The sequence below is a fragment of the Dendropsophus ebraccatus genome, chromosome 1, assembly GCF_027789765.1.
Source record: "Dendropsophus ebraccatus isolate aDenEbr1 chromosome 1, aDenEbr1.pat, whole genome shotgun sequence".
Taxonomy (NCBI): Eukaryota; Metazoa; Chordata; class Amphibia; order Anura; family Hylidae; genus Dendropsophus; species Dendropsophus ebraccatus.
In genome coordinates, this window is record NC_091454.1 from 217,258,901 (window position 1) to 217,283,490 (window position 24,590).

At 40.0% G+C, this 24,590-nt stretch overlaps 1 protein-coding gene across 1 annotated transcript in view; it reads left to right on the forward strand.

The window, feature by feature from the left end:
- LOC138769748 (serine-rich adhesin for platelets-like) overlaps positions 1–24,590 on the forward strand; it is a 46,802-nt gene that overhangs the window by 5,742 nt on the left and 16,470 nt on the right. The window contains exon 2 of the mRNA XM_069948396.1: positions 2,741–14,692. Within this exon, the coding sequence (XP_069804497.1) occupies positions 2,741–14,692 (11,952 nt within the window). The remainder of the gene's footprint in view (positions 1–2,740; positions 14,693–24,590) is intronic.

A 24,590-nucleotide genomic window follows, 5' to 3' on the forward strand; every position in this document is an offset into this window, starting at 1 on the left:
AGATCAATTCTAAGGGGTGTAAACAAAATAGTGCTTTTGTTATGGATTATAGGGTAATTTCAATGTGTTGTTACCTCAACTTCTAAGAGTCTACAAAATTAAGATAAAGTAAGATAAAGTAGACATATTTTTATTGTGGTTTAACCTCTTAATGCCGGAATGCCTTTTCACGCCCGTCATAAACGGTTCTTATTCTAGACTGACACCTTTTTCCGGTAGGCCTAGAATAAGGGATTGCGGGTCCCTGTTGTATCTATCAGGAACAGAGAAACTAATCACCTGCAAGCCCCTCTGTGATGTCAGCAACCCCCCCCATATAAGGTGATTGGCTTCCTGGAGGCGGGCAGTCAAATGTATATAGTGAAGAGCAGGTTGCAGCAGGCAGTAAGAGCAGGGAGAGCAAAAGAAAGAGAGCGCAGCGGATAGGAGGATGGATTGTGGATTAATTTTGGGTAGCTTGTGGGTGATTTTCTGTGGAAGCTGTCAAGCCAGTATCCAGTTTACCAAGTAACTTGTGAATTATACAAAGTCACTGGGAGCAGTGAAGACAAAGTCCATATTATTAAAGGGGCACTCCAGCGAAAACCTTTTTCTTTCTAATCAACTAGTTTCAGAAAATTATATAGATTTGTAATTTACTTCCATTTAAAAATCTTAAGTCTTTTCATACTTATCAGCTGCTGTATGTTATACAGGTAGTGGTGTATTCTTTCCAGTGTGACACAGTGCTTTCTGCTGCCACCTCTGTCCATGTCAGGAACTGTCCAGAGCAGTAGCAAATCCCCATAGAAAACCTCTCCTGCTCTGGACAGTTCCTGATATGGACAGAGGTGGCAGCAGAGAGCACTGTGTCAGACTGGAAAGAATACAACACTTCCTGCAGGACATACAGCAGCTGATAAGTATGGGAAGACTTGAGATTTTTAAATAGAAATAAATTACAAATCTATATAACTTCCTGAAAACAGTTAATTTGAATGAAAAATATTTTATTCTGGATAACCCCTATAACTCACTGGGCACTTTAAATTCATACTGTGTTATGCCAATTTACTGGGATCAGGGAAGACAGCATCTGCCTTAAGGTTATGTTCACACTACGCAAGTTACGTATTAATCACGGCCGTTGTTGCAGATTGGCAACAATGGCCGTGATTACTACCTAACTTACGTAGTGCTGTCCTCTATGGGATCTGGCCACAGTGTATACACATAGTATACACTCAAACCGGGATTCCTAGCGGCTGTAAAAAACTAATAACCTGTAACCCCATCTATAACATCTAACCTTATTAATGGCTGAATGGATCATATTATCTTTGGCATTAGTGGAATCAAATTATTATCATCCAAGATATATCTACACTGTATTACAGTCTCATTCTCTTCTCCACTCTCATATTGAGTATAGGGCTGAACTCTCACCTAGTAATTTCTTGACCTCCAAAATGGTGGATGACTGGAAGTCCTAATATGGTCGTGTCTAAATGGTCACGTGGGTAATGTATGGACCATAGTGAGATATAGCTACGTGTCCAGCTTGACCAATCCACTTGGAGCTTTGCCAGTATACCATTTTTGGGATATAAGTTGTACTGGGTGTAACCATATTTGGGCATAAGTGTATATATTTTCCCGGTCAAGAGAGTATATAGACTTAGAAGGTTAGTTGGTTGGGGGTCTTTTTGTATACCATCTTTCAAGAGAAGCCTCCACGCACATCTGGGGTTTGTTAGCCCCCACCTCAGGAATTCACCCAAGGAAGTTGTTTGTTCTCTAGCCAAATCGTCAGTCACCATTGGAAAGAGACGACATCCCCATCATTTTTGGGACTCTGAGACTTGAACCACAGAGACATTCTAAGACATTTGTAAGACTATTGCCTTATTTCTCTTATGATTGATATCCTGCTTATATGATATTTGTACCTCCTTTGGTTAAGAATGAAACCCACCATATTTTTACCTACAAGTTTTCTTCTGCCGTCCTGGATCATTCAAATTTCCCTCCAAAGCACACTTTTCCTTTTTTTTTAAACCTCATCCTTATTACAGCGGCGCAGCAAGAAAATGACATGCTATAATAGCGGCTGCAAGAAACTGACATTTCCTGAATAGCGGCTGCAGAAAACCTGTCAGTGTACACAATAGAGCGTGCGGCAGTACCAGCCGGGATGATCTTCTCTGACACCGGCTGTTCTGTGACCCGCCAGGACACGGAATGTCCAGCGTCTAATGCCATGTCAAACTGGCCTAATAACTCACTGGGAACTGTAAAGAGATTAACAGCTCATTAACCAATATCCACTGCTGTCCTGGGAGTAAATTGATATTATGCCGCTGATCCACCAAGGTCCACTACTGTCCCTGGCGGAAATAGATTGATTGACTTGCTGACTTTTTAAAACCGTAATTTTCCAATTTTGACACAGTAACAACAACATCTGTTGAAAGAAATTGTTACTCTGTAATCCCACTATTGTTGCTTCTATTGTTTGGCTGTTTTATTGAGATTTGTTTGTATTCGACTGGCAAATTTTTACTAATCCGACCCAAAATGTACGAAAAAGAATTTCCAGCTGCTTCGCTCATTTCTAATTATCACATAAAACGAGGCAGGTGATATTAGAAAAAGAGGTCCGTGTCCTTAAGCCCATAATTAACTGTGTCCTGAACGGGTTAAATACTGTACCTTATGTAAATAATGAACCGTGATCTAACTTCATTTCTTTATCCTTCAGGGAAAGACAGAACTTTAAATCAATTGGATATAAATGAAGAAGGAAGATTGGCCAATCAATTGAATGAAGTGGATGGTATTAATAAAAAAAACTCTATTACAGATTTTATAATAAATAATACATCACAAACAATCACATCTAAGGAATCTGACACATCACAGACCGTACCATTTCCCATAACTTCAACACAGATTGTCCCATCTACCAAACCATCTACATCACAGGAGGTGACGCCTTCAATCATTTCTAAATCCCAGACAATATCTCTTGTAACTTCTATATCACAGATGAAAACATCTCCTTCATCTTCTACATCACAGTCAGAAACATCTCCTGTAATTTCTACTTTACAGATGGACACATCTGCCATAACTTCTATATCACAGACTGGGACATCTCTTATAACGTCTATATCACAGACTGGGACATCTCTTATAACGTCTATATCACAGACTGGGACATCTCCCGTAACTTCTATATCACAGACTGGGACATCTCCCGTAATTTCTATATCACAGACTGAGACATCTGCCATAACTTCTATACCACAGACTGGGACATCTCTTATAACGTCTATACCACAGACTGGGACATCTCCTGTAACTTCTATATCACAGACTGGGACATCTCCCGTAACTTCTATATCACAGACTGAGACATCTTCCATAACTTCTATATCACAGACTGGGACATCTCCCATAACGTCTATACCACAGACTGAGACATCTCCCATAACTTCTATATCACAGACTGGGACATCTCCCGTAACTTCTATACCACAGACTAGGACATCTTCCATAACTTCTATACCACAGACTGAAACATCTGCCATAACTTCTATATCACAGACTGGGACATCTCCCGTAACTTCTATATCACAGACTGAGACATCTCCCATAACGTCTATACCACAGACTGAGACATCTCCCATAACGTCTATACCACAGACTGAGACATCTCCCATAACGTCTATACCACAGACTGAGACATCTCCTGTAACTTCTATATCACAGACTGGGACATCTCCTATAACGTCTATACCACAGACTGGGACATCTCCTATAACGTCTATACCACAGACTGAGACATCTCCCATAACGTCTATACCACAGACTGGGACATCTCCTATAATGTTAATACCACAGACTGGGACATCTCCTATAACGTCTATATCACAGTCAGAAACATCTCCTGTAATTTCTACTTTACAGATGGACACATCTGCCATAACTTCTATATCACAGACTGGGACATCTCCTTTATCTTCTACATCAGAGATGGAAACATCTCCCGTAACTAATATTTCACAGATGAAAACATCTTCTCTAACTTCCAAATTACAGTCTGAAACATCTCCCATAACGTCTATATATCAGACTGAATCATCTCCTCTATCAACTACATCACAGATGGAAACATATTCAATAACTTTTATATCACAAACTCAAACATCACCCGTAACGTCTAAATCACCTGAAACGTCTACCGTAACTCCAGTAACACAGACTGAAACATCTTACATTACTTCTATATCACAGTCTGAAACATCTCCTTCATCATCTGCATCACAAACAGTAACAAATTTTACACAAATGGAAACATCTCCCAACACTTCGATATCACAGACTGAATTATCTCTTTCGTCTTCTACATCACAGACAATAACATCTCCTATAACTTCTACATCACAGATGGAATCATCTGGAACCTCTATATCACAGACTAAAACACCCTCTGTATATTCCACATCACAAATGGAAACACCTTCCGTAACTACCATATCAACGATGAAAACATCTCCCGCCATCTCTATATCACAGACTGAAACATCTTCCATAACTTTTATACCACAGACTAAAACATCTCCTGTAACTTCTACATCACAGCCTGAAACATCTCCCGTAACTAATATATCTCAGATGAAAACATCTTCTATATCACAGCCAGAAACATTTCCAGTAAGTTCTATATCACAAACTGAATCATCTTCTGTATCGACTACATCACAGATAGAAACATCTCCTTCATCTTCTACATCACAGATGGAAACATCTCTCGTAACTTCTATGCCAGAGACTAAAACATCTTCAATCACCTCTATATCCCAAACTGAACCATCTTCAATAGTTTCTATATCACAGATGGAAACGTCTATGGTAACATTCATATCACAGACTAAAACATCTGACATTACTTCTTTATCATGGACGGAAACATCTCCTGTATCTTTTACTTCACATACGGAAACATCTACTTCATTTTCTACAGCAAAGACTGAAACATCTCCCGTAACGTCTATATCAAAGGTTAAAACATCTCCCATAATTTCTATATCACAAACTGAAACATCTTCTATGACTTCTGTATCACAGACAGAAACGTCTCCTGTAACTTTTATATCACAGACTCAAACATCTGCCAAAACTTCTACATCACAGATGGAATCATCCCCTGTATCATCTACATCACAGATGGAAACATCCCCTGTATCATCTACATCACAGATGGAATCATCTTCTGTATCATCTACATCACAGATGGAATCATCTTCTGTATCATCTACATCACAGATGGAATCATCCCCTGTATCACCTACATCACAGATGGAATCATCCCCTGTATCATCTACATCACAGATGGAATCATCCCCTGTATCATCTACATCACAGATGGAATCATCCCCTGTATCATCTACATCACAGATGGAATCATCCCCTGTATCATCTACATCACAGATGGAAACATCTTCTGTATCATCTACATCACAGATGGAATCATCCCCTGTATCATCTACATCACAGATGGAAACATCCCCTGTATCATCTACATCACAGATGGAATCATCTTCTGTATCATCTACATCACAGATGGAATCATCTTCTGTATCATCTACATCACAGATGGAATCATCTTCTGTATCATCTACATCACAGAGGGAATCATTCCCTGTATCATCTACATCACAGATGGAATCATCTTCTGTATCATCTACATCACAGAGGGAATCATTCCCTGTATCATCTACATCACAGATGGAATCATCTTCTGTATCATCTACATCACGGATGGAAACCTTTCCTGTAACGTCTATGCCACAGTCTGAATCATCTTCCATTACTACTATATCACATTCTGAAACATCTCTAGTAACTTCTAAATCACCGACTGAAACATCCGCCTTAATTTATATATCACAGTCTGAAGCATCTCCTTCTTCATCATCTTCATCACAGCAAGTAACATGTTCCATATCGTCTACATCACAAATGGAAACAACTCCTGTACCTTCTACATCACAAATTGAAACATTTTCCATGACTTCTATACCACCGATGGAAACAACTCCCAAAACTTCTATATCACAGACAAAAACATCTCCTTCATCTTTTACATCACAGCAAGAAACGTCTCCTGCAACTTCTTCATTACTCATGGAAACATCTTCCAAAACTTCTATATCACAGACTGAAACATCTCCTTCTTTCTCCACATCGCAGATGGAAACATCTCCTGTAACTTCTATATCACAGACTGAGACCTCACCTTCATCTTTGTCTTCAGTATCGTTTACATTACAGATGGAAACGTCTCCCATAACTTTTACATCACAGCCAGTATCATCTCCAGTCACCACTACATCACAGATGGAAACATCTTCAATAACTTCTATATCAAAGAATGAAACATTGCCTTTATCTTCCACATCACAGATGAAAACATCTGCTTCATCTTCTACATCACAGCCAGAAAAATCACCCGTAACTTCTATACCACAGATGGAAACATCTCCCATAACATCCATTTCACAGAATGAAACATCTCCTTCATCTTCATCTTTAGTATCTTCTACATCACAGCCAGTATCATCTCCCATAAGTTCTACATCACAGACTCCTTCATCTTCTACATCACAGATGGAAACATCTCCCGTATCTTCTACATCACAGCCAGTATCATCTCCAGTCACCTCTACATCACAGATGAAAACATCTTCAATAACTTCTATATTAAAGAATGAAACATCGCCTTTTCCTTCCACATCACATATGGAAACCTCTCCTTCATCTTCTACATCACTGCCAGAAACATCACCCGTAACTTCTATATCACAGATGGAAACATCTCCCATAACTTCCTTTTCTCAGACTGAAACATCTCCTGTTTTTGCTACATCACAAACTGTAACATCTAATGTACCCTCTATATCACAGACTCAAACATCTCTGGTATCTTCTACTTTACAGATGGAAACATCTTCTTCATCTTTTACATCACTGCAACAAACATCTCCTGTATCTTCTACATCACAGATGGAAACATCTCCCACAACTTCTACATCACAGACTCCTTCATCTTCTACATCACAGCCAGTATCATCTCCAATAACTTCTACATCACTGATGGAAACATCTTCCATAACTTCTACATCACCGACGGAAACATCTTCCATAACTTCTACATCACAGATGGAAACATCTCCCATAACTTCTACATCACCGATGGAAACATCTTCCATAACTTCTACATCACCGACGGAAACATCTTCCATTACTTCTACATCACAGATGGAAACATCTCCGGCAACTTCTATATCACCGACAGAAACATCTTCCATAACTTCTACATCAACGATGGAAACATCTTCCATAACTTCTACATCACCGATGGAAACATCTTCCATAACTTCTATATCACAGATGGAAACATCTTCCATAACTTCTACATCACAGATGGAAACATCTTCCATAACTTCTACATCAAAGATGGAAACATCTCCCATAACTTTTACATCACAGATGGAAACATCTACCATCCCTTCTACAACACAGATGGAAACATCTACCATCTCTTCTACAACACAGATGGAAACATCTACCATCCCTTCTACAACACAGATGGAAACATCTACCATCCCTTCTACAACACAAATGGAAACATCTACCATCCCTTCTACAACACAGATAGAAACATCTGCATCAGCTTCCACATCACAACCAGAAACATCTCCCGCAACTTCTACATCACAGACGGAAAGGTCACCCATGACTTTTACATCACAGATGGAAACATCTTCAACATCACAGCCAGTATCATCTCCTGTAACTTCTACATCAAAGATGGAAACATCTTCAGTGACTTCTATATCACAGACGGAAACATTTAGTGTATCTTCTACATCACAGATGGAAACATCTTTTGTACTGTCTACATCTCCTTTATTTTCTACATCTCAGCCAGAAACATCTCCCATAACTTCTATATCTCAGACTGAAACTATAACTTCTCACCTAACTTCTACATCACAGTTTGAAACTTCTACATCACAGCCAAAAACATCTCCCGTCACTTCTATATCACAGATGAAAACATCTCCTGTAACTTCTATATCACAGACTGAAACCTCGCCTTCATCTTTGTCTTCAGTATTTTTTACATTACAGATGGAAACGTCTCCCATAACTTTTACATCACAGCCAGTATCATCTCCAGTCACCACTACATCACAGATGGAAACATCTCCCGCAACTTCTATATCACCGACAGAAACATCTTCCATAACTTCTACATCACCAATGGAAACATCTTCCATAACTTCTACATCACAGCCAGAAACATCTTCCATAACTTCTACATCACAGCCAGAAACATCTCGTATAACTTCTACATCACAGATGGAAACATCTTCCATAACTTCTACATCACAGGCTCCTTCATCTTCTACATCACAGCCAGTATCATCTCCGATAACTTCTACATCACCGATGAAAACATCTTCCTTAACTTCTACATCACAGACTCCTTCATCTTCTACATCACAGCCAGTATCATCTCCGATAACTTCTACATCACCGATGGAAACATCTTCCATAACTTCTACATCACCGATGGAAACATCTCCCATAACTTCTACATCACAGATGGAAACATCTTCCATTACTTCTACATCACAGATGGAAACCTCTTCCATAATTTCTACATCACAGATGGAAACATCCTCAACATCACAGCCAGTATCATCTGCTGTAACTTCTACATCACAGATGGAAACATCTCCCACAACTTCTATATCACCGACGGAAACATCTTCCATAACTTCTACATCACCAATGGAAACATCTTCCATAACGTCTACATCACAGATGGAAACATCTTCCATAACTTCTACATCACAGCCAGAAACATCTCCCATAACTTCTACATCACAGATGGAAACATCTTCCATAACTTCTACATCACAGATGGAAACATCTTCCATAACTTCTACATCACAGCCAGTATCATCTCGATTAACTACTACATCACAGATGGAAACATCTTCCATAACTTCTACATCACAGATGGAAACATCTTCCATAACTTCTACATCACAGATGGAAACATCTTCCATAACTTCTACATCACCGATGGAAACATCTTCCATAACTTCTACATCACAGATGGAAACATCTTCCATAACTTCTACATCACAGCCAGTATCATCTCCATTAACTTCTACATCACCGATGGAAACATCTTCCATAACTTCTACATCACAGATGGAAACATCTCCCATAACTTCTACATCACAGACTCCTTCATCTTCTACATCACAGCCAGTATCATCTCCAATAACTTCTACATCACCGATGGAAACATCTTCCATAACTTCTACATCACAGATGGAAACATCTCCCGCAACTTCTATTTCACCGACGGAAACATCTTCCATAACTTCTACATCACCAATGGAAACATCTTCCATAACTTCTACATCACAGATGGAAACATCTTCCATAACTTCTACATCACCGATGGAAACATCTTCCATAACTTCTACATCACAGATGGAAACATCTTCCATAACTTCTACATCACAGATGGAAACATCCTCAACATCACAGCCAGTATCATCTGCTGTCACTTCTATATCACAGATGGAAACATCTTCCATAACTTCTACATCCGGTATGGAAACATCTTCAAAAACTTCCATATTAGAGACTGAAGCATCGCCTTTTCCTTCCACATCACTTATGGAAACCTCTCTTTCATCTTCTACATCACTGCCAGAAACATCACCCGTAACTTCTATATCACAGATGGAAACATCTACCATAACTTCCTTTTCTCAGACTGAAACATCTCCTGTTTTTGCTACATCACAGACTGTAACATCTCGTTTAACTTCTATATCACAGATGGAAACATCTAATGTACCCTCTATATCACAGACTCAAACATCTCTGGTATCTTCTACTTTACAGATGGAAACATCTTCTTCATCTTTTACATCACTGCAACAAACATCTCCTGTAACTTCTACATCACAGATGGAAACATCTCCCATAACTTCTACATCACAGACTCCTTCATCTTCTACATCACAGCCAGTATCATCTCCAATAACTTCTACATCACCGATGGAAACATCTTCCATAACTTCTACATCACAGATGGAAACAACTCCCGCAACTTCTATTTCACCGACGGAAACATCTTCCATAACTTCTACATCACCAATGGAAACATCTTCCATAACTTCTACATCACAGATGGAAACATCTTCCATAACTTCTACATCACCAATGGAAACATCTTCCATAACTTCTACATCACAGATGGAAACATCTTCCATAACTTCTACATCACAGATGGAAACATCCTCAACATCACAGCCAGTATCATCTGCTGTCACTTCTATATCACAGATGGAAACATCTTCCATAACTTCTACATCCGGTATGGAAACATCTTCAAAAACTTCCATATTAGAGACTGAAACATCGCCTTTTCCTTCCACATCACTTATGGAAACCTCTCTTTCATCTTCTACATCACTGCCAGAAACATCACCCGTAACTTCTATATCACAGATGGAAACATCTACCATAACTTCCTTTTCTCAGACTGAAACATCTCCTGTTTTTGCTACATCACAGACTGTAACATCTCGTTTAACTTCTATATCACAGATGGAAACATCTAATGTACCCTCTATATCACAGACTCAAACATCTCTGGTATCTTCTACTTTACAGATGGAAACATCTTCTTCATCTTTTACATCACTGCAACAAACATCTCCTGTAACTTCTACATCACAGATGGAAACATCTCCCATAACTTCTACATCACAGACTCCTTCATCTTCTACATCACAGCCAGTATCATCTCCAATAACTTCTACATCACCGATGGAAACATCTTCCATAACTTCTACATCACAGATGGAAACATCTCCCGCAACTTCTATTTCACCGACGGAAACATCTTCCATAACTTCTACATCACCAATGGAAACATCTTCCATAACTTCTACATCACAGATGGAAACATCACCTGTAACTTCTACATCACCGATGGAAACATCTTCCATAACTTCTACATCAAAGATGGAAACATCTCCCATAACTTCTACATCACAGACTCCTTCATCTTCTACATCACAGCCAGTATCATCTCTGATAACTTCTACATCACCGATGGAAACATCTTCCATAACTTCTACATCACCGATGGAAACATCTCCCATAACTTTTACATCACAGATGGAAACATCTTCCATAACTTCTACATCACCGATGGAAACATCTTCCATAACTTCTACATCACAGATGGAAACATCTCCCGCAACTTCTATTCCACCGACGGAAACATCTTCCATAACTTCTACATCACCAATGGAAACATCTTCCATAACTTCTACATCACCGATGGAAACATCTCCTGTAACTTCTACATCACCGATGGGAACATCTTCCATAACTTCTACATCACCGATGGGAACATCTTCCATAACTTCTACATCACAGATGGAAACATCTTCCATAACTTCTACATCACCGATGGAAACATCTCCCATAACTTTTACATCACAGATGGAAACATCTTCCATAACTTCTACATCACCAATGGAAACATCTTCCATAACTTCTACATCACAGATGGAAACATCTCCCGCAACTTCTATTCCACCGACGGAAACATCTTCCATAACTTCTACATCACCAATGGAAACATCTTCCATAACTTCTACATCACCGATGGAAACATCTCCTGTAACTTCTACATCACCGATGGGAATATCTTCCATAACTTCTACATCACAGATGGAAACATCTCCCATAACTTCTACATCACAGACTCCTTCATCTTCTACATCACAGCCAGTATCATCTCTGATAACTTCTACATCACCGATGGAAACATCTTCCATAACTTCTACATCACCGATGGAAACATCTCCCATAACTTCTACATCACAGATGGAAACATCTTCCATAACTTCTACATCACCGATGGAAACATCTTCCATAACTTCTACATCACAGATGGAAACATCTTCCATAACTTCTACATCACAGATGGAAACATCTACCATCCCTTCTACATCACAGATGGAAACATCGCCTTTATCTTCCACATCACCGATGGAAACATCTTCCATAACTTCTACATCACAGATGGAAACATCTGCATCAGCTTCTACATCACAACCAGAAACATCTCCCGCAATTTCTACATCACAGACGGAAAGGTCACCCATGACTTTTACATCACAGATGGAAACATCTTCAAAATCACAGCCAGTATCATCTCTTGTAACTTCTACATCAAAGATGGAAACATCTTCAGTAACTTCTATATCACAGACGGAAACATTTAGTGTATCTTCTACATCACAGATGGAAACATCTTTTGTACTGTCTACATCTCTTTTATTTTCTACATCTCAGCCAGAAACATCTCCCATAACTTCTATATCACAGACTGAAACTATAACTTCTCACCTAACTTCTACATCACAGTTGGAAACCTCTACATCACAGCCAAAAACATCTCCCGTCACTTCTATATCACAGATGAAAACATATCCTGTAACTTCAAAATCACAGACTGAAACCTCGCCTTCATCTTTGTCTTCAGTATCTTTTACATTACAGATGGAAACGTCTCCCATAACTTTTACATCCCAGCCAGTATCATCTCCAGTCACCACTACATCACAGATGGAAACATCTTCCATAAGTTCTACATCACAGATGGAAACATCTCCCGCAACTTCTATTTCACCGACGGAAACATCTTCCATAACTTCTACATCACCAATGGAAACATCTTCCATAAGTTCTACATCACAGATGGAAACATCTTCCATAACTTCTACATCACCGATGGAAACATCTCCTCTAACTTCTACATCACCGATGGAAACATCTTCCATAACTTCTACATCACAGTTGGAAACATCTCCCATAACTTCTACATCACAGACTCCTTCATCTTCTACATCACAGCCAGTATCATCTCCGATAACTTCTACATCACCGATGGAAACATCTTCCATAACTTCTACGTCACAGATGGAAACATCTCCCATAACTTACACATCACAGATGGAAACATCTCCCGTAACTTCTATATCACAGATGGAAACATCTCCCGTAACTTCTATATCACAGATGGAAACATCTCCCATAACTTCTATATCACAGACTGGAACTTCTCCTGTATCTCCTACATCACAGAGCGGAACATCTTTAGCATCTTCTACATCACAGATAGAAACGTCTTCTGTAACTGCTACATCACAGATGGAAACATCTCTCATAACTTCTACATCACAAATGGAAACATCTGTTGTAATTTCTACATCACAGACTGAAACATCTGCTTCATCTTCTTCATCACAGCCAGAGACAACTCCCATAACTTCTATATCCCAGATGGAAACATCTTCCATAACTTCCATATCACAGATGGAAACATCTCGAATAACCTCTATATCACAGATGGAAACATCCTCCAGAACTTCTATATCACAAATGGAAACATCTCCCGTAACTTCTGTATCACAGATGGAAACATCTTCCAGAACTTCTACATCTCGAATGGAAACATCTGTTGTGATTTCTATACCACAGACTGAAACATCTGCTTCATCTTCTTCATCACAGCCAGAGACAACTCCCATAACTTCTATATCCCAGATGGGAACATCTCCCGCATCTTCTACAACACAGACTGGAACATCTTCAGTATCTTCTTCATCACAGATAGAAACATCTGCCATAACTTCTTTATCACAGACGGAATTATCTCTATCTTCTACTTCCGAGACTTTAATATCTTCAGTATCTTCAACATCACATCTGGAAACAACTCCTATAACTTCAATATCACAGACTAGAACAGCTCCTGTATCTTCTACATCACTGATTGTAACATCTCTTATAACTACAACACAGATGGAAACATCTACCATCCCTTCTACAACACAGATGGAAACATCTACCATCCCTTCTAAAACACAGATGGAAACATCTACCATCCCTTCTACAACACAGATGGAAACATCTACCATCCCTTCTACAACACAGATGGAAACATCTACCATCCCTTCTACAACACAGATGGAAACATCTACTGTAGATCCTACAACACCGACTGTAACATCTACCATCCCTTCTACAACACAGATGGAAACATCTACCATCCCTTCTACAACACAGATGGAAACATCTACCATCCCTTCTACAACACAGTTGGTAACATCTACTGTAGATCCTACAACACCGACTGTAACATCTACCATACCTCTGACAACGCCCACTATAATATCTACTGGAGCTCCGAGAACTTTTATTACAACTAAAACATTGCCATCTACTTCATCTTTATTTACTACAACTCCAAGAACCACCACTATAGCTTCCACAACCACCACTACAAGTCCTACAACCACCACAACTCTAAGAACCCCCACAACCCCCACAACCACGACTACAAGTCCTACAACCACTACTACTACTACCACAACCACCACTACTACTACCACAACCACCACCACTACATCTCCTACAACCACCACTACTACCACTACATCTCCTACAACTACCACTACTACTACTACAACTCCTACAACCACCACTACTACTACTACAGCATCGACCATTCCAACTACAGAATCAAGTAAGTAATAAATGTTTTGAAAAGTATTAAACATTTTTTTTGTAGAGAAAAATATTTTATATAAAATCATCTGATTTGTTCAGTAGTGTTTTATTTAAATGTTTAACTCCATCTCCTTTTATGAAATGTTATTCTATTTTCTTCCTGTATTAGCCCTAAATTCCAAATCGATAAAATGTAGTTTAGAGAACTAAAAAAGTATAATATCAATAGGAAATGTATGTTACCCCTTCAAAAATGTCAAACTACAGTTTGGATATATGTGTAATCTCTTTTAATCCATGTAAGTCCTTATGCCACAATCCATTCCCTGCTTGATTGACAATTCTCTGGAAGCTAAGACCCAAATAGGTCTTTTTAAACAGTGGTAAACTGGGCTTCAAGGTCCCTTAGACAGTATTATACAGGGCTTTTGGGTCCCTTAGACATTGTTATACAATGCTTTAGGATCTCTTAGACAGTATTATACAGGGCTTTAGGATCTCTTAGACAGTATTATTCAGGGTTTTAACCCTTTAAGGACGGGGCCCATTTTTGTTTTTGCATTTTCAGATTTTTCCTCCTTGTGTTTAAAAGGCCATAACACTTGCATTTTTCCACCTAGAAACCCACATGAGCCCTTTTTTTTTGCTACACTGATTGTACTTTGCAATGACAGACTGAATTTTTGCATAAAGTACACTGCGAAACCAGAAAAAAATTCAAAGTGTGGTGAAATTGAAAAAAAAAAAGCATTTCTTTTATTTGGGGGCTATTTGTTTTAACGCCATTCGCCCTGGGGTAAAACTGACATGTTATGTATGTTCCTCAAGTCGGTTCGATTAAAACGATATATAACATGTTTAACTTATATTGTATCGGATGGCCTGTAAAAATTCAAACCATTGTTAACAAATATACGTCCCTTAAAATCGCTCCATTCCCAGGCTTATAGCGCTTTTATCCTTTGGTCTATGGGGCTGTGTGAGGTGTCATTTTTTGCGCCATAATGTTTACTTTCTATCGGTACCTTTATTGCGCATATGCGACTTTTTGATCGCTTTTTATTACATTTTTTCTGGATTTGATGCGACCAAAAATGCACAATTTTGCACTTTGGGATTTTTTGGCGCTTTTTTTTACACATATACTAGAAGCCCCCCTGGGGTTAGGGTTATTCCCCCCCTGGGGTTAGGGTTATTCCCCCCCTGGGGTTAGGGTTATTCCCCCCCTGGGGTTAGGGTTATTCCCCCCCTGGGGTTAGGGTTATTCCCCCCCTGGGGTTAGGGTTATTCCCCCTGGGGTTGGGGTTAGGGTTATTCCCCCCTGGGGTTAGGGTTATTCCCCCCCTGGGGTTGGGGTTATTCCCCCTGGGGTTAGGGTTATTCCCCCCTGGGGTTAGGGTTATTCCCCCCTGGGGTTAGGGTTATTCCCCCCCTGGGGTTGGGGTTATTCCCCCTGGGGTTAGGGTTATTCCCCCCCTGGGGTTAGGGTTATTCCCCCCCTGGGGTTAGGGTTATTCCCCCCTGGGGGACTTCTAGTATATACACGAGTGCCGAGCCGGGGACGGCGCCATCTTGGAGCCGTCCCCGGCCGGTATCAGTAACGGAGATCTCCCCCACTAGACACCAGAGAAATGCTGCGTCCGGTAATCGGATGCAGCTGTCATGTTTGACAGCTGCATCTTATTACTGTATTAGCGGGCACGGTCCGATCGCAGAGGATGATGGAAGAGGGATGCTCAGTGTCCCTCCAGTGCCCTGTGTCCCTCAGTGTCCCTCTGCCATCATCCTCTCCAGCAGCCACAGCCCGCACAGCTCTGGTAGTCGGGTCGTGACATCACCATGTTATCCAGGAAGTGACATTACCATGTTATCCAGGAAGTGACATCACCATGTTATCCAGGAAGTGACATCACCATGTTATCCAGGAAGTGACATCACCATGTTATCCAGGAAGTGACATCCCCATGTTTATCCAGGAAGTGACATCACCATGTTTATCCAGGAAGTGACTTCACCATTTTATCCAGGAAGTGAAGCCTTGATGCAGTAGTAAGTGCAGGGAAAAAAACACTTCATAAGCATTTCCTATAATAAGTGTATGTTGGTGATTTGTATAACTTTTAAGGGGCAATACAATACTTTAAAGAAAAATTTCACTGGACTTCTTCTTTAAGGTCTCTTAAGAGGGTTATAGAGTCTCTTAGTCAGTGTTATACAGTGCTTTAGGATCCCTTAGACTCTAAGGGACCCTAAAGCACTGTATAGCATTGACTAAGAGACTCTAAGGCCCTGTATAACACGTTCTAAGAGACCCTAAAGCCCTCTATAATACTGTCTAAGAGACAGTGTTATACAATGCTTTAGGGTCTCTTAGACAGTATTATACAGGGCTTTAAGGTCTCATAGACAGTGTTATAGAAGGCTTTAGGGTCTCTAAGACTGCTAAATAGGGCTTTAGGTTTTCTTAGACAGTGTTATACAGGGCCTTAGGGTCTCTTAGACAGTGTTATATAGGGCTTTAGGGTCTCTTAGACAGCGTTATACAGGGTTTTAGGGTCCCTTAGACAGTGTAATACAATGCTTTAGGGTCAGCGCCCGTTCTTTTCTGCAGGGACGGCATTGTACAGACATCATTATCTTAACGCCTATCCATGCAGTTTATTTGTGATTAATGCATTTATGAAAATTGCAGAAAATTTTTCAAAAATTGTGCAATCTTTCACTGCAAATTCACAGTCAAAAATTAAGAAATTTTTCGGAGAAAAGTTTGGATAAAACGTTTCTAAAATCACACAATTATTTGCAGGCAAATATTACAAATTTTTCCTGTGATTGGAGCAAATTTTTAAAAGATAACAGAAATTTTTATTCTGAATTTGAGAGCAAAAAAAATTGTAATTTTAGAAACATTTGTGAAAACTATAAAAACCTGTGTAATTTTTGACCACAAATTGTGCAATTTAAAAAAAAATTGCAGCAATTGGGGGAAGAAATTGTGTAATTTTTTAACGCAAAATTACAATTTAAAATTGCACTATTCTAGAAAGCTTTATGCCAATAGCAAAATTGTGTACGTTTTTGCAGCAAATTTAGACTGAGTTCACACTGCATTCTTGCAGTTCATTTTTCTCATCCGTTTCATGAAAACAACAGATGAAAAAATTGATGTATTTGTGTGGTTTTGATCAATTTTTATTTTTATAATCGAAGTCAGTGGAAAAATGTATTAAAATGGATGCACACAAACACATCAGTTTTTTCACTAGTTTTTTTCATCCATTATTGCATAAAACAGGTAAAAAATTTACTGCAAAAGCACAGTGGGAACCCAGCATTTTGGTTAAAGTTAGCACAATTTTTGAAAACGTAGCATCAATCGTGATAAACTTGCGTAATTTTTTTTACAGCAAATTTGCAGTTACAATTACACAATTTTACCCACAATTTTGCCAAATTGCATAATAATAAAATTATTGAAGCCACAATCATATACACAAAGTATAAAAGATTAGTTCAGCAGTTTACCTAATGTGCATCTATTATGTCTGTTGCTCTCTCCCTGCACTGTGATTGACAGCATAGGAGCAGAGCTTTGAATATCCCTCCCACACTTCCTGGTCACCATCTAAATTCCTATAATTATTTATATTCATTCATTGACAACAGGCAGTAGAGCTAAAAATATTGACACCTAGTGGCCAATGTTATAACTTTCACTTTCACACAAGTTTTTTTTTTTTTTATGAAGTAAATTACATATAGGCTAGATACTAATTCTCTGTCAGAATATGCAAAGTTGTTTTTAATTACAGTTAGGCTGGGTTCACACTACGTATATTTCAGTCAGTATTGTGGTCCTCATATTGCAACCAAAACCAGGAGTGGATTAAAAACATAGAAAGGATCTGTTCACACAATGTTGAAATTGAGTGGATGGCCGCCATATAACAGTAAATAACGGCCATTATTTCAATATAACAGCCGTTGTTTTAAAATAACAGCAAATATTTGCCATTAAATGGCGGCCATTCACTCAATTTCAACATTGTGTGAACAGATCCTTTCTATGTTTTTAATCCTGTTTTTGGTTGCAATATGAGGACCACAATACTGACTGAAATATACATTTTGTACCTCACACAAAATCGAGTCTCTATCCCAGTGTACCTCAGAAAAAATGGAGTATATATCCCTTAGTGCCTCACACAAAAATGGAGTCTATATCCCAGTGTTCCTCGGACACAATTGAGTCTCTGTCCCAGTATACCTCAGACAAAAGTAAGTCTCTATCCCAGTGTACCTCAGACAAAATGGGGTCTCTATCCCAGTATACCTCAGACAAAATGGGGTCTCTATCCCAGTGTACCTCAGAAAAAATGGAGTATATATCCCTTAGTGCCTCACGCAAAAATGGAGTCTATATCCCAGTGTTCCTCGGACACAATTGAGTCTCTGTCCCAGTATACCTCAGACAAAAGTAAGTCTCTATCCCAGTGTACCTCAGACAAAATGGGGTCTCTATCCCAGTATACCTCAGACAAAATGGGGTCTCTATCCCAGTATACCTCAGTCAAAATGGAGTCTCTATTTCAGAGTACTTTATTCAAAATGGAGTCTCTATCCCAGTATACCTCAGACAAAATGGGGTCTCTATCCCAGTATACCTCAGACAAAATGGGGTCTCTATCCCAGTATACCTCAGACAGAATGGGGTCTCTATCCCAGTATACCTCAGACAAAATTGGGTCTCTTTCCCAGTATACCTCAGACAAAATGGGGTCTCTATCCCAGTATACCTCAGACAAAATGGAGTCTTTATGCCAGTATACATCAGACAAAATGGAGTCTTTGTGCCAGTATACCTCAGACAAAATGGAGTATCTATCCCTTAGTGCTTACACAAAATGGAGGATGCTCTCTTTCTTTCTCACTCTCTACCTCAGATATAATGGATGTCCCATAATGGATTCTCACTATGCTCTGACAGAAGTAACACACACATTATCAGCTCCATCTTTTACCTCACTTCTCCATCTCCTCATAACTCCTTCCTCACACACCAGGGATGATGGGAGATGTAGTTCTGTCTCCTCCATGTTTGTTTACAGCACCTCTCTTCTACAGAGTGCTTTATGGCAGGATCCCACTCACAGATGTTCTGCTGCCATTACAGACCCTGTGCTGGCACATTGTGACATAAAAGTGTAATATAGAGACTTCTGTACTCTGCCCATAGCAACCAATCAGCCAATTACAGCGCAGCTCTCTGCTGTGGTAAGATGTAAGCTGAGCTGTGATTGGTTGTTATGGGAAGCGTATACGCTGATCCCACTGTGTACTAGCTCCTCCCACTATCTCCTCACATCACTTACCAATATCCTCATACTGACACCTACCCCCAGCATACAGGAGAAGTGATACTGTGCAATAACAGCAGATACTGAGGATTATACTGAGCATACAGGACAGGGGAAGTGATACTGTGCAATAAGAGCAGATACTGAGGATTATACTGAGCATACAGGGGAAGTGATACTGTGCAATAAGAGCAGATACTGAGGATTACACCCAGCATACAGGACCGGAGAAGTGGTACTGTGCAGTGTATATATACTGAAGATTACACCCAGCATACAGGAGAAGTGATACTGTGCAATAAGAGCAGATACTGAGGATTATACCCAGCATACAGGACCGGAGAAGTGGTACTGTGCAGTGTATATATACTGAGGATTACACCCAGCATACAGGACAGGAGAAGTGGTACTGTGCAGTGTATATATACTGAGGATTACACCCAGCATACAGGACAGGAGAAGTGGTACTGTGCAGTGTATATATACTGAGGATTACACCCAGCATACAGGACAGGAGAAGTGGTACTGTGCAGTGTATATATACTGAGGATTACACCCAGCATACAGGACAGGAGAAGTGGTACTGTGCAGTGTATATATACTGAAGATTACACCCAGCATACAGGACAGGAGAAGTGATACTGTGCAATAATAGCAGATACTGAGGATTAAACTGAGCATATAGGAGAAGTGATACTGTGCAATAAGAGCAGATACTGAGGATTACCCGCAGCATACAGGAGAAGTGATACTGTGCAATAAGAGCAGATACTGAGGATTACACCCAGCATACAGGAGAAGTGATACTGTGCAATAAGAGCAGATACTGAGGATTATACCCAGCATACAGGACCGGAGAAGTGGTACTGTGCAGTGTATATATACTGAGGATTACACCCAGCATACAGGACAGGAGAAGTGGTACTGTGCAGTGTATATATACTGAGGATTACACCCAGCATACAGGATAGGAGAAGTGGTACTGTGCAGTGTATATATACTGAGGATTACACCCAGCATACAGGACAGGAGAAGTGGTACTGTGCAGTGTATATATACTGAGGATTACACCCAGCATACAGGACAGGAGAAGTGGTACTGTGCAGTGTCCATATATACAGAATAAGAGCAGATACTGAGGATTATACCGAGCATACAGCACAGGAGAAGTGATACTGTGCAATAAGAGCAGATACTGAGGATTACACCCAGCATACAGGACAGGAGAAGTGGTACTGTGCAGTGTATATATACTGAGGATTACACCCAGCATACAGGACCGGAGAAGTGGTACTGTGCAGTGTCCATATATACAGAATAAGAGCAGATACTGAGGATTACACCCAGCATAGGGGACAGGAGAAGTGGTACTGTGCAGTGTCCATATATACAGAATAAGAGCAGATACTGAGGATTATACCGAGCATACAGCACAGGAGAAGTGATACTGTGCAATAAGAGCAGATACTGAGGATTACACCCAGCATACAGGACAGGAGAAGTGATACTGTGCAATAAGAGCAGATACTGAGGATTACACCCAGCATACGGGACAGGAGAAGTGGTACTGTGCAGTGTCCATATATACAGAATAAGAGCAGATACTGAGGATTACACCCAGTATACAGGACAGGAGAAGTGGTACTGTGCGGTGTCCATATATACAGAATAAGAGCAGATACTGAGGATTATACCGAGCATACAGCACAGGAGAAGTGATACTGTGCAATAAGAGCAGATACTGAGGATTACACCCAGCATACGGGACAGGAGAAGTGGTACTGTGCAGTGTCCATATATACAGAATAAGAGCAGATACTAAGGATTACACCCAGTATACAGGACAGGAGAATTGGTACTGTGCACTGTATATATATATATATATATATATATATATATATATATATATATATACAGAATAAGAGCAGATACTGAGGATTACACCCAGCATACAGGACAGGAGAAGTGGTACTGTGCAGTGTCCATATATACAGAATAAGAGCAGATATTCAGGATTAACCCAGAGACAACCCATGCCATACCTATAGGGCATGGCTGCCTGTTCCCAAACGACCCATGCCGTAGCGGTACACCATAAGGTCCAAGTTGTATATGATAGCAGCCTTGTCCTAACTGTTAATGACTGGCCGCAGCGATCTCACCTATCATTAACTCCTTAAACTCCTTGATCTTGGCGTTTAAGAAAAGGTGACAGGAGCAGCTCCTGTCACCCTCCAATCGATTTCCATCGATTTTCTTAGACCCTCTGCTCTTGACTGTTCTGCTGGTTATGATTTTTTACTTCATTGTCCATTTCTGACCATAGACTTATTAACTGTCTGTATTTGTTTGTTTGTTATTATGTGTTTTCCCTTTGTGCACAGGGAGGGGATTGCTGCCAAGTTGTCCACTATTATTTAGGGTAGTTGTGGAAAGTCGTTAAGGTCTAGCCTTAGGGCTCACCGTCTTTGTCTTGCCCCTACCTTCTGCATGTGCGGCAGCAGCTGTTGGTATTACAATACTCTCTCTCTATGTTTAAATGAATGTTCTACATATGACCAAACTATGATCCATGCAGATATTTGGTCTTCTCTCTGTTCAAAATAAATAGACCAAACACAGGAAGCCCCAGCCATTTGCGCACTATTGCAAGGAAATACACCTGTTCATCATGCAGGTTGTACATCTGAGGCTAATTACATTATTAACATTTGTTAGTTATATTATTAACTCTGCATACTTACCAGGAGACAATGCTCTTTGTTATGCAACAATTCAGTCAGTATAATGTCACTGTGTGGGTACAGAGGTTTTGTTGGTGTGTGACAGGAGAGCTGACCATGCAATGCGAGCACCCCAAGGATTTTCTTTTACTGAATGTGGATACGCAGAAGCTGTATAGGTGCACAGTGAAGAGAGACACCTAGTGGCCATATGTATAAAGTTAAATTAAACATAGAAACAAAAAAATAAATAAAGAGTATATTGCAAAACTGCTTGCGATGACAACCTCTGTCAATTTCTTAAAAAAAAAAAATTGCAGCAGTGCCTCTATGACTGTCTTCACCCATGATTTTGTACCATCAAAATGGCTGACCTCCTGACCGCACGTGTTTACCCCTATTATACCCGACTCCCCTATCCCTAATAAGACACTCCCCCCAGGCTAGTGATAAGCCTCTTCTTCAGGTGCTTATCACTATCAGGTCACATCACGGGATATATATATATATATATATATATATATATATATATATATATATAGACAAGAAATGATATCAGCTATATAGTCTGTAATGTAATTTGATATGATGTGATATGCACCCGAGGAAGAGGCCGAAAAGGCCTGGAAACACGTTGTGCTGTACATTGATTCATTTTATTGTTTTAATAAATTTTAAAGTATCTTGGCGTGGCTGCGCCTGAGACAGCTGTCCCCCCTGATGATGTTGTTTCTGCCAGAGTTACACTACTCCTCCTGTCACTCCTGGGCTTTTTTGTAGAGCTCATTTACATAGCTCCACCCCATTTTTAGAGGTTTCTCATCTGCACTTCTCCCTGGAGGCAGTTGGTGGCACTGTTGTACTGCATACTCACCCAACACATTTGCGTAAAGCTTTATCAAAGGTCAATTTTATCATCGGGTTTCTGGCAAAGTAGATTCAGTAACGTAATAACTAGAGATGAGGAAACAAACCCGTCAAACTCAGGCTAGTTTCGAACTTTGCAAAATATTTGGCTCGTTAATGAACCAAACTTTATGCAAAGCTCAAAACAAGTTCGGCAAGATGGCGACCGCACATTAACATTTTTTCAAAAGGGTTTTCTCAACTGTCCACGTTCCCCCGGTGTCCTCCTCCGGTCTTCTGAGTCTTCAGCCCGTTCAGTCAATCACTGACTGAGAGGAGACAGAGCTGCGGCCAGTGATTGGCTGAGTGGGCTGTCACTCTTATCTTGAGTGACACCCCAGTCAGCCAATCACTGGCTGCGGTGCTGTCCCATCCAAGTCAGCCAATGATTGGTTGAGCAGGGAGAGTGACTGGGACGGACAGCATCTGTGGGCAGTGATTGGCTGTGCGGACTGTCACCAAAAAAGAGACCGGAGAAGATGGACTAAAGTTCAGCACAAACCTGAACTTTACATTAAAGTTTGGCGAACTTACACCCAGCATACAGGACAGGAGAAGTGGTACTGTGCAGTGTCCATATAAACAGAATAGGAGCAGATATTAAGGATTACACCCAGTATACAGGACAGGAGAAGTGATACTGTGCAGTGTCCATATGTATAGAATAGGAGCAGATACTAAGGATTACACCCAGTATACAGGACAAGAGAAGTGGTACTGTGCAGTGTCCATATATACAGAATAAGAGCAGATACTGAGGATTACACCCAGTATACAGGACAGGAGAAGTGGTACTGTGCACTGTATATATATTCTGAGGATTACATCCAGTATACAGGACAGGAGAAGTGGTACTGTGCAGTGTCCATATATATATATATATATATATATATATATATATATATATACTGAGGATTACACCCAGCAT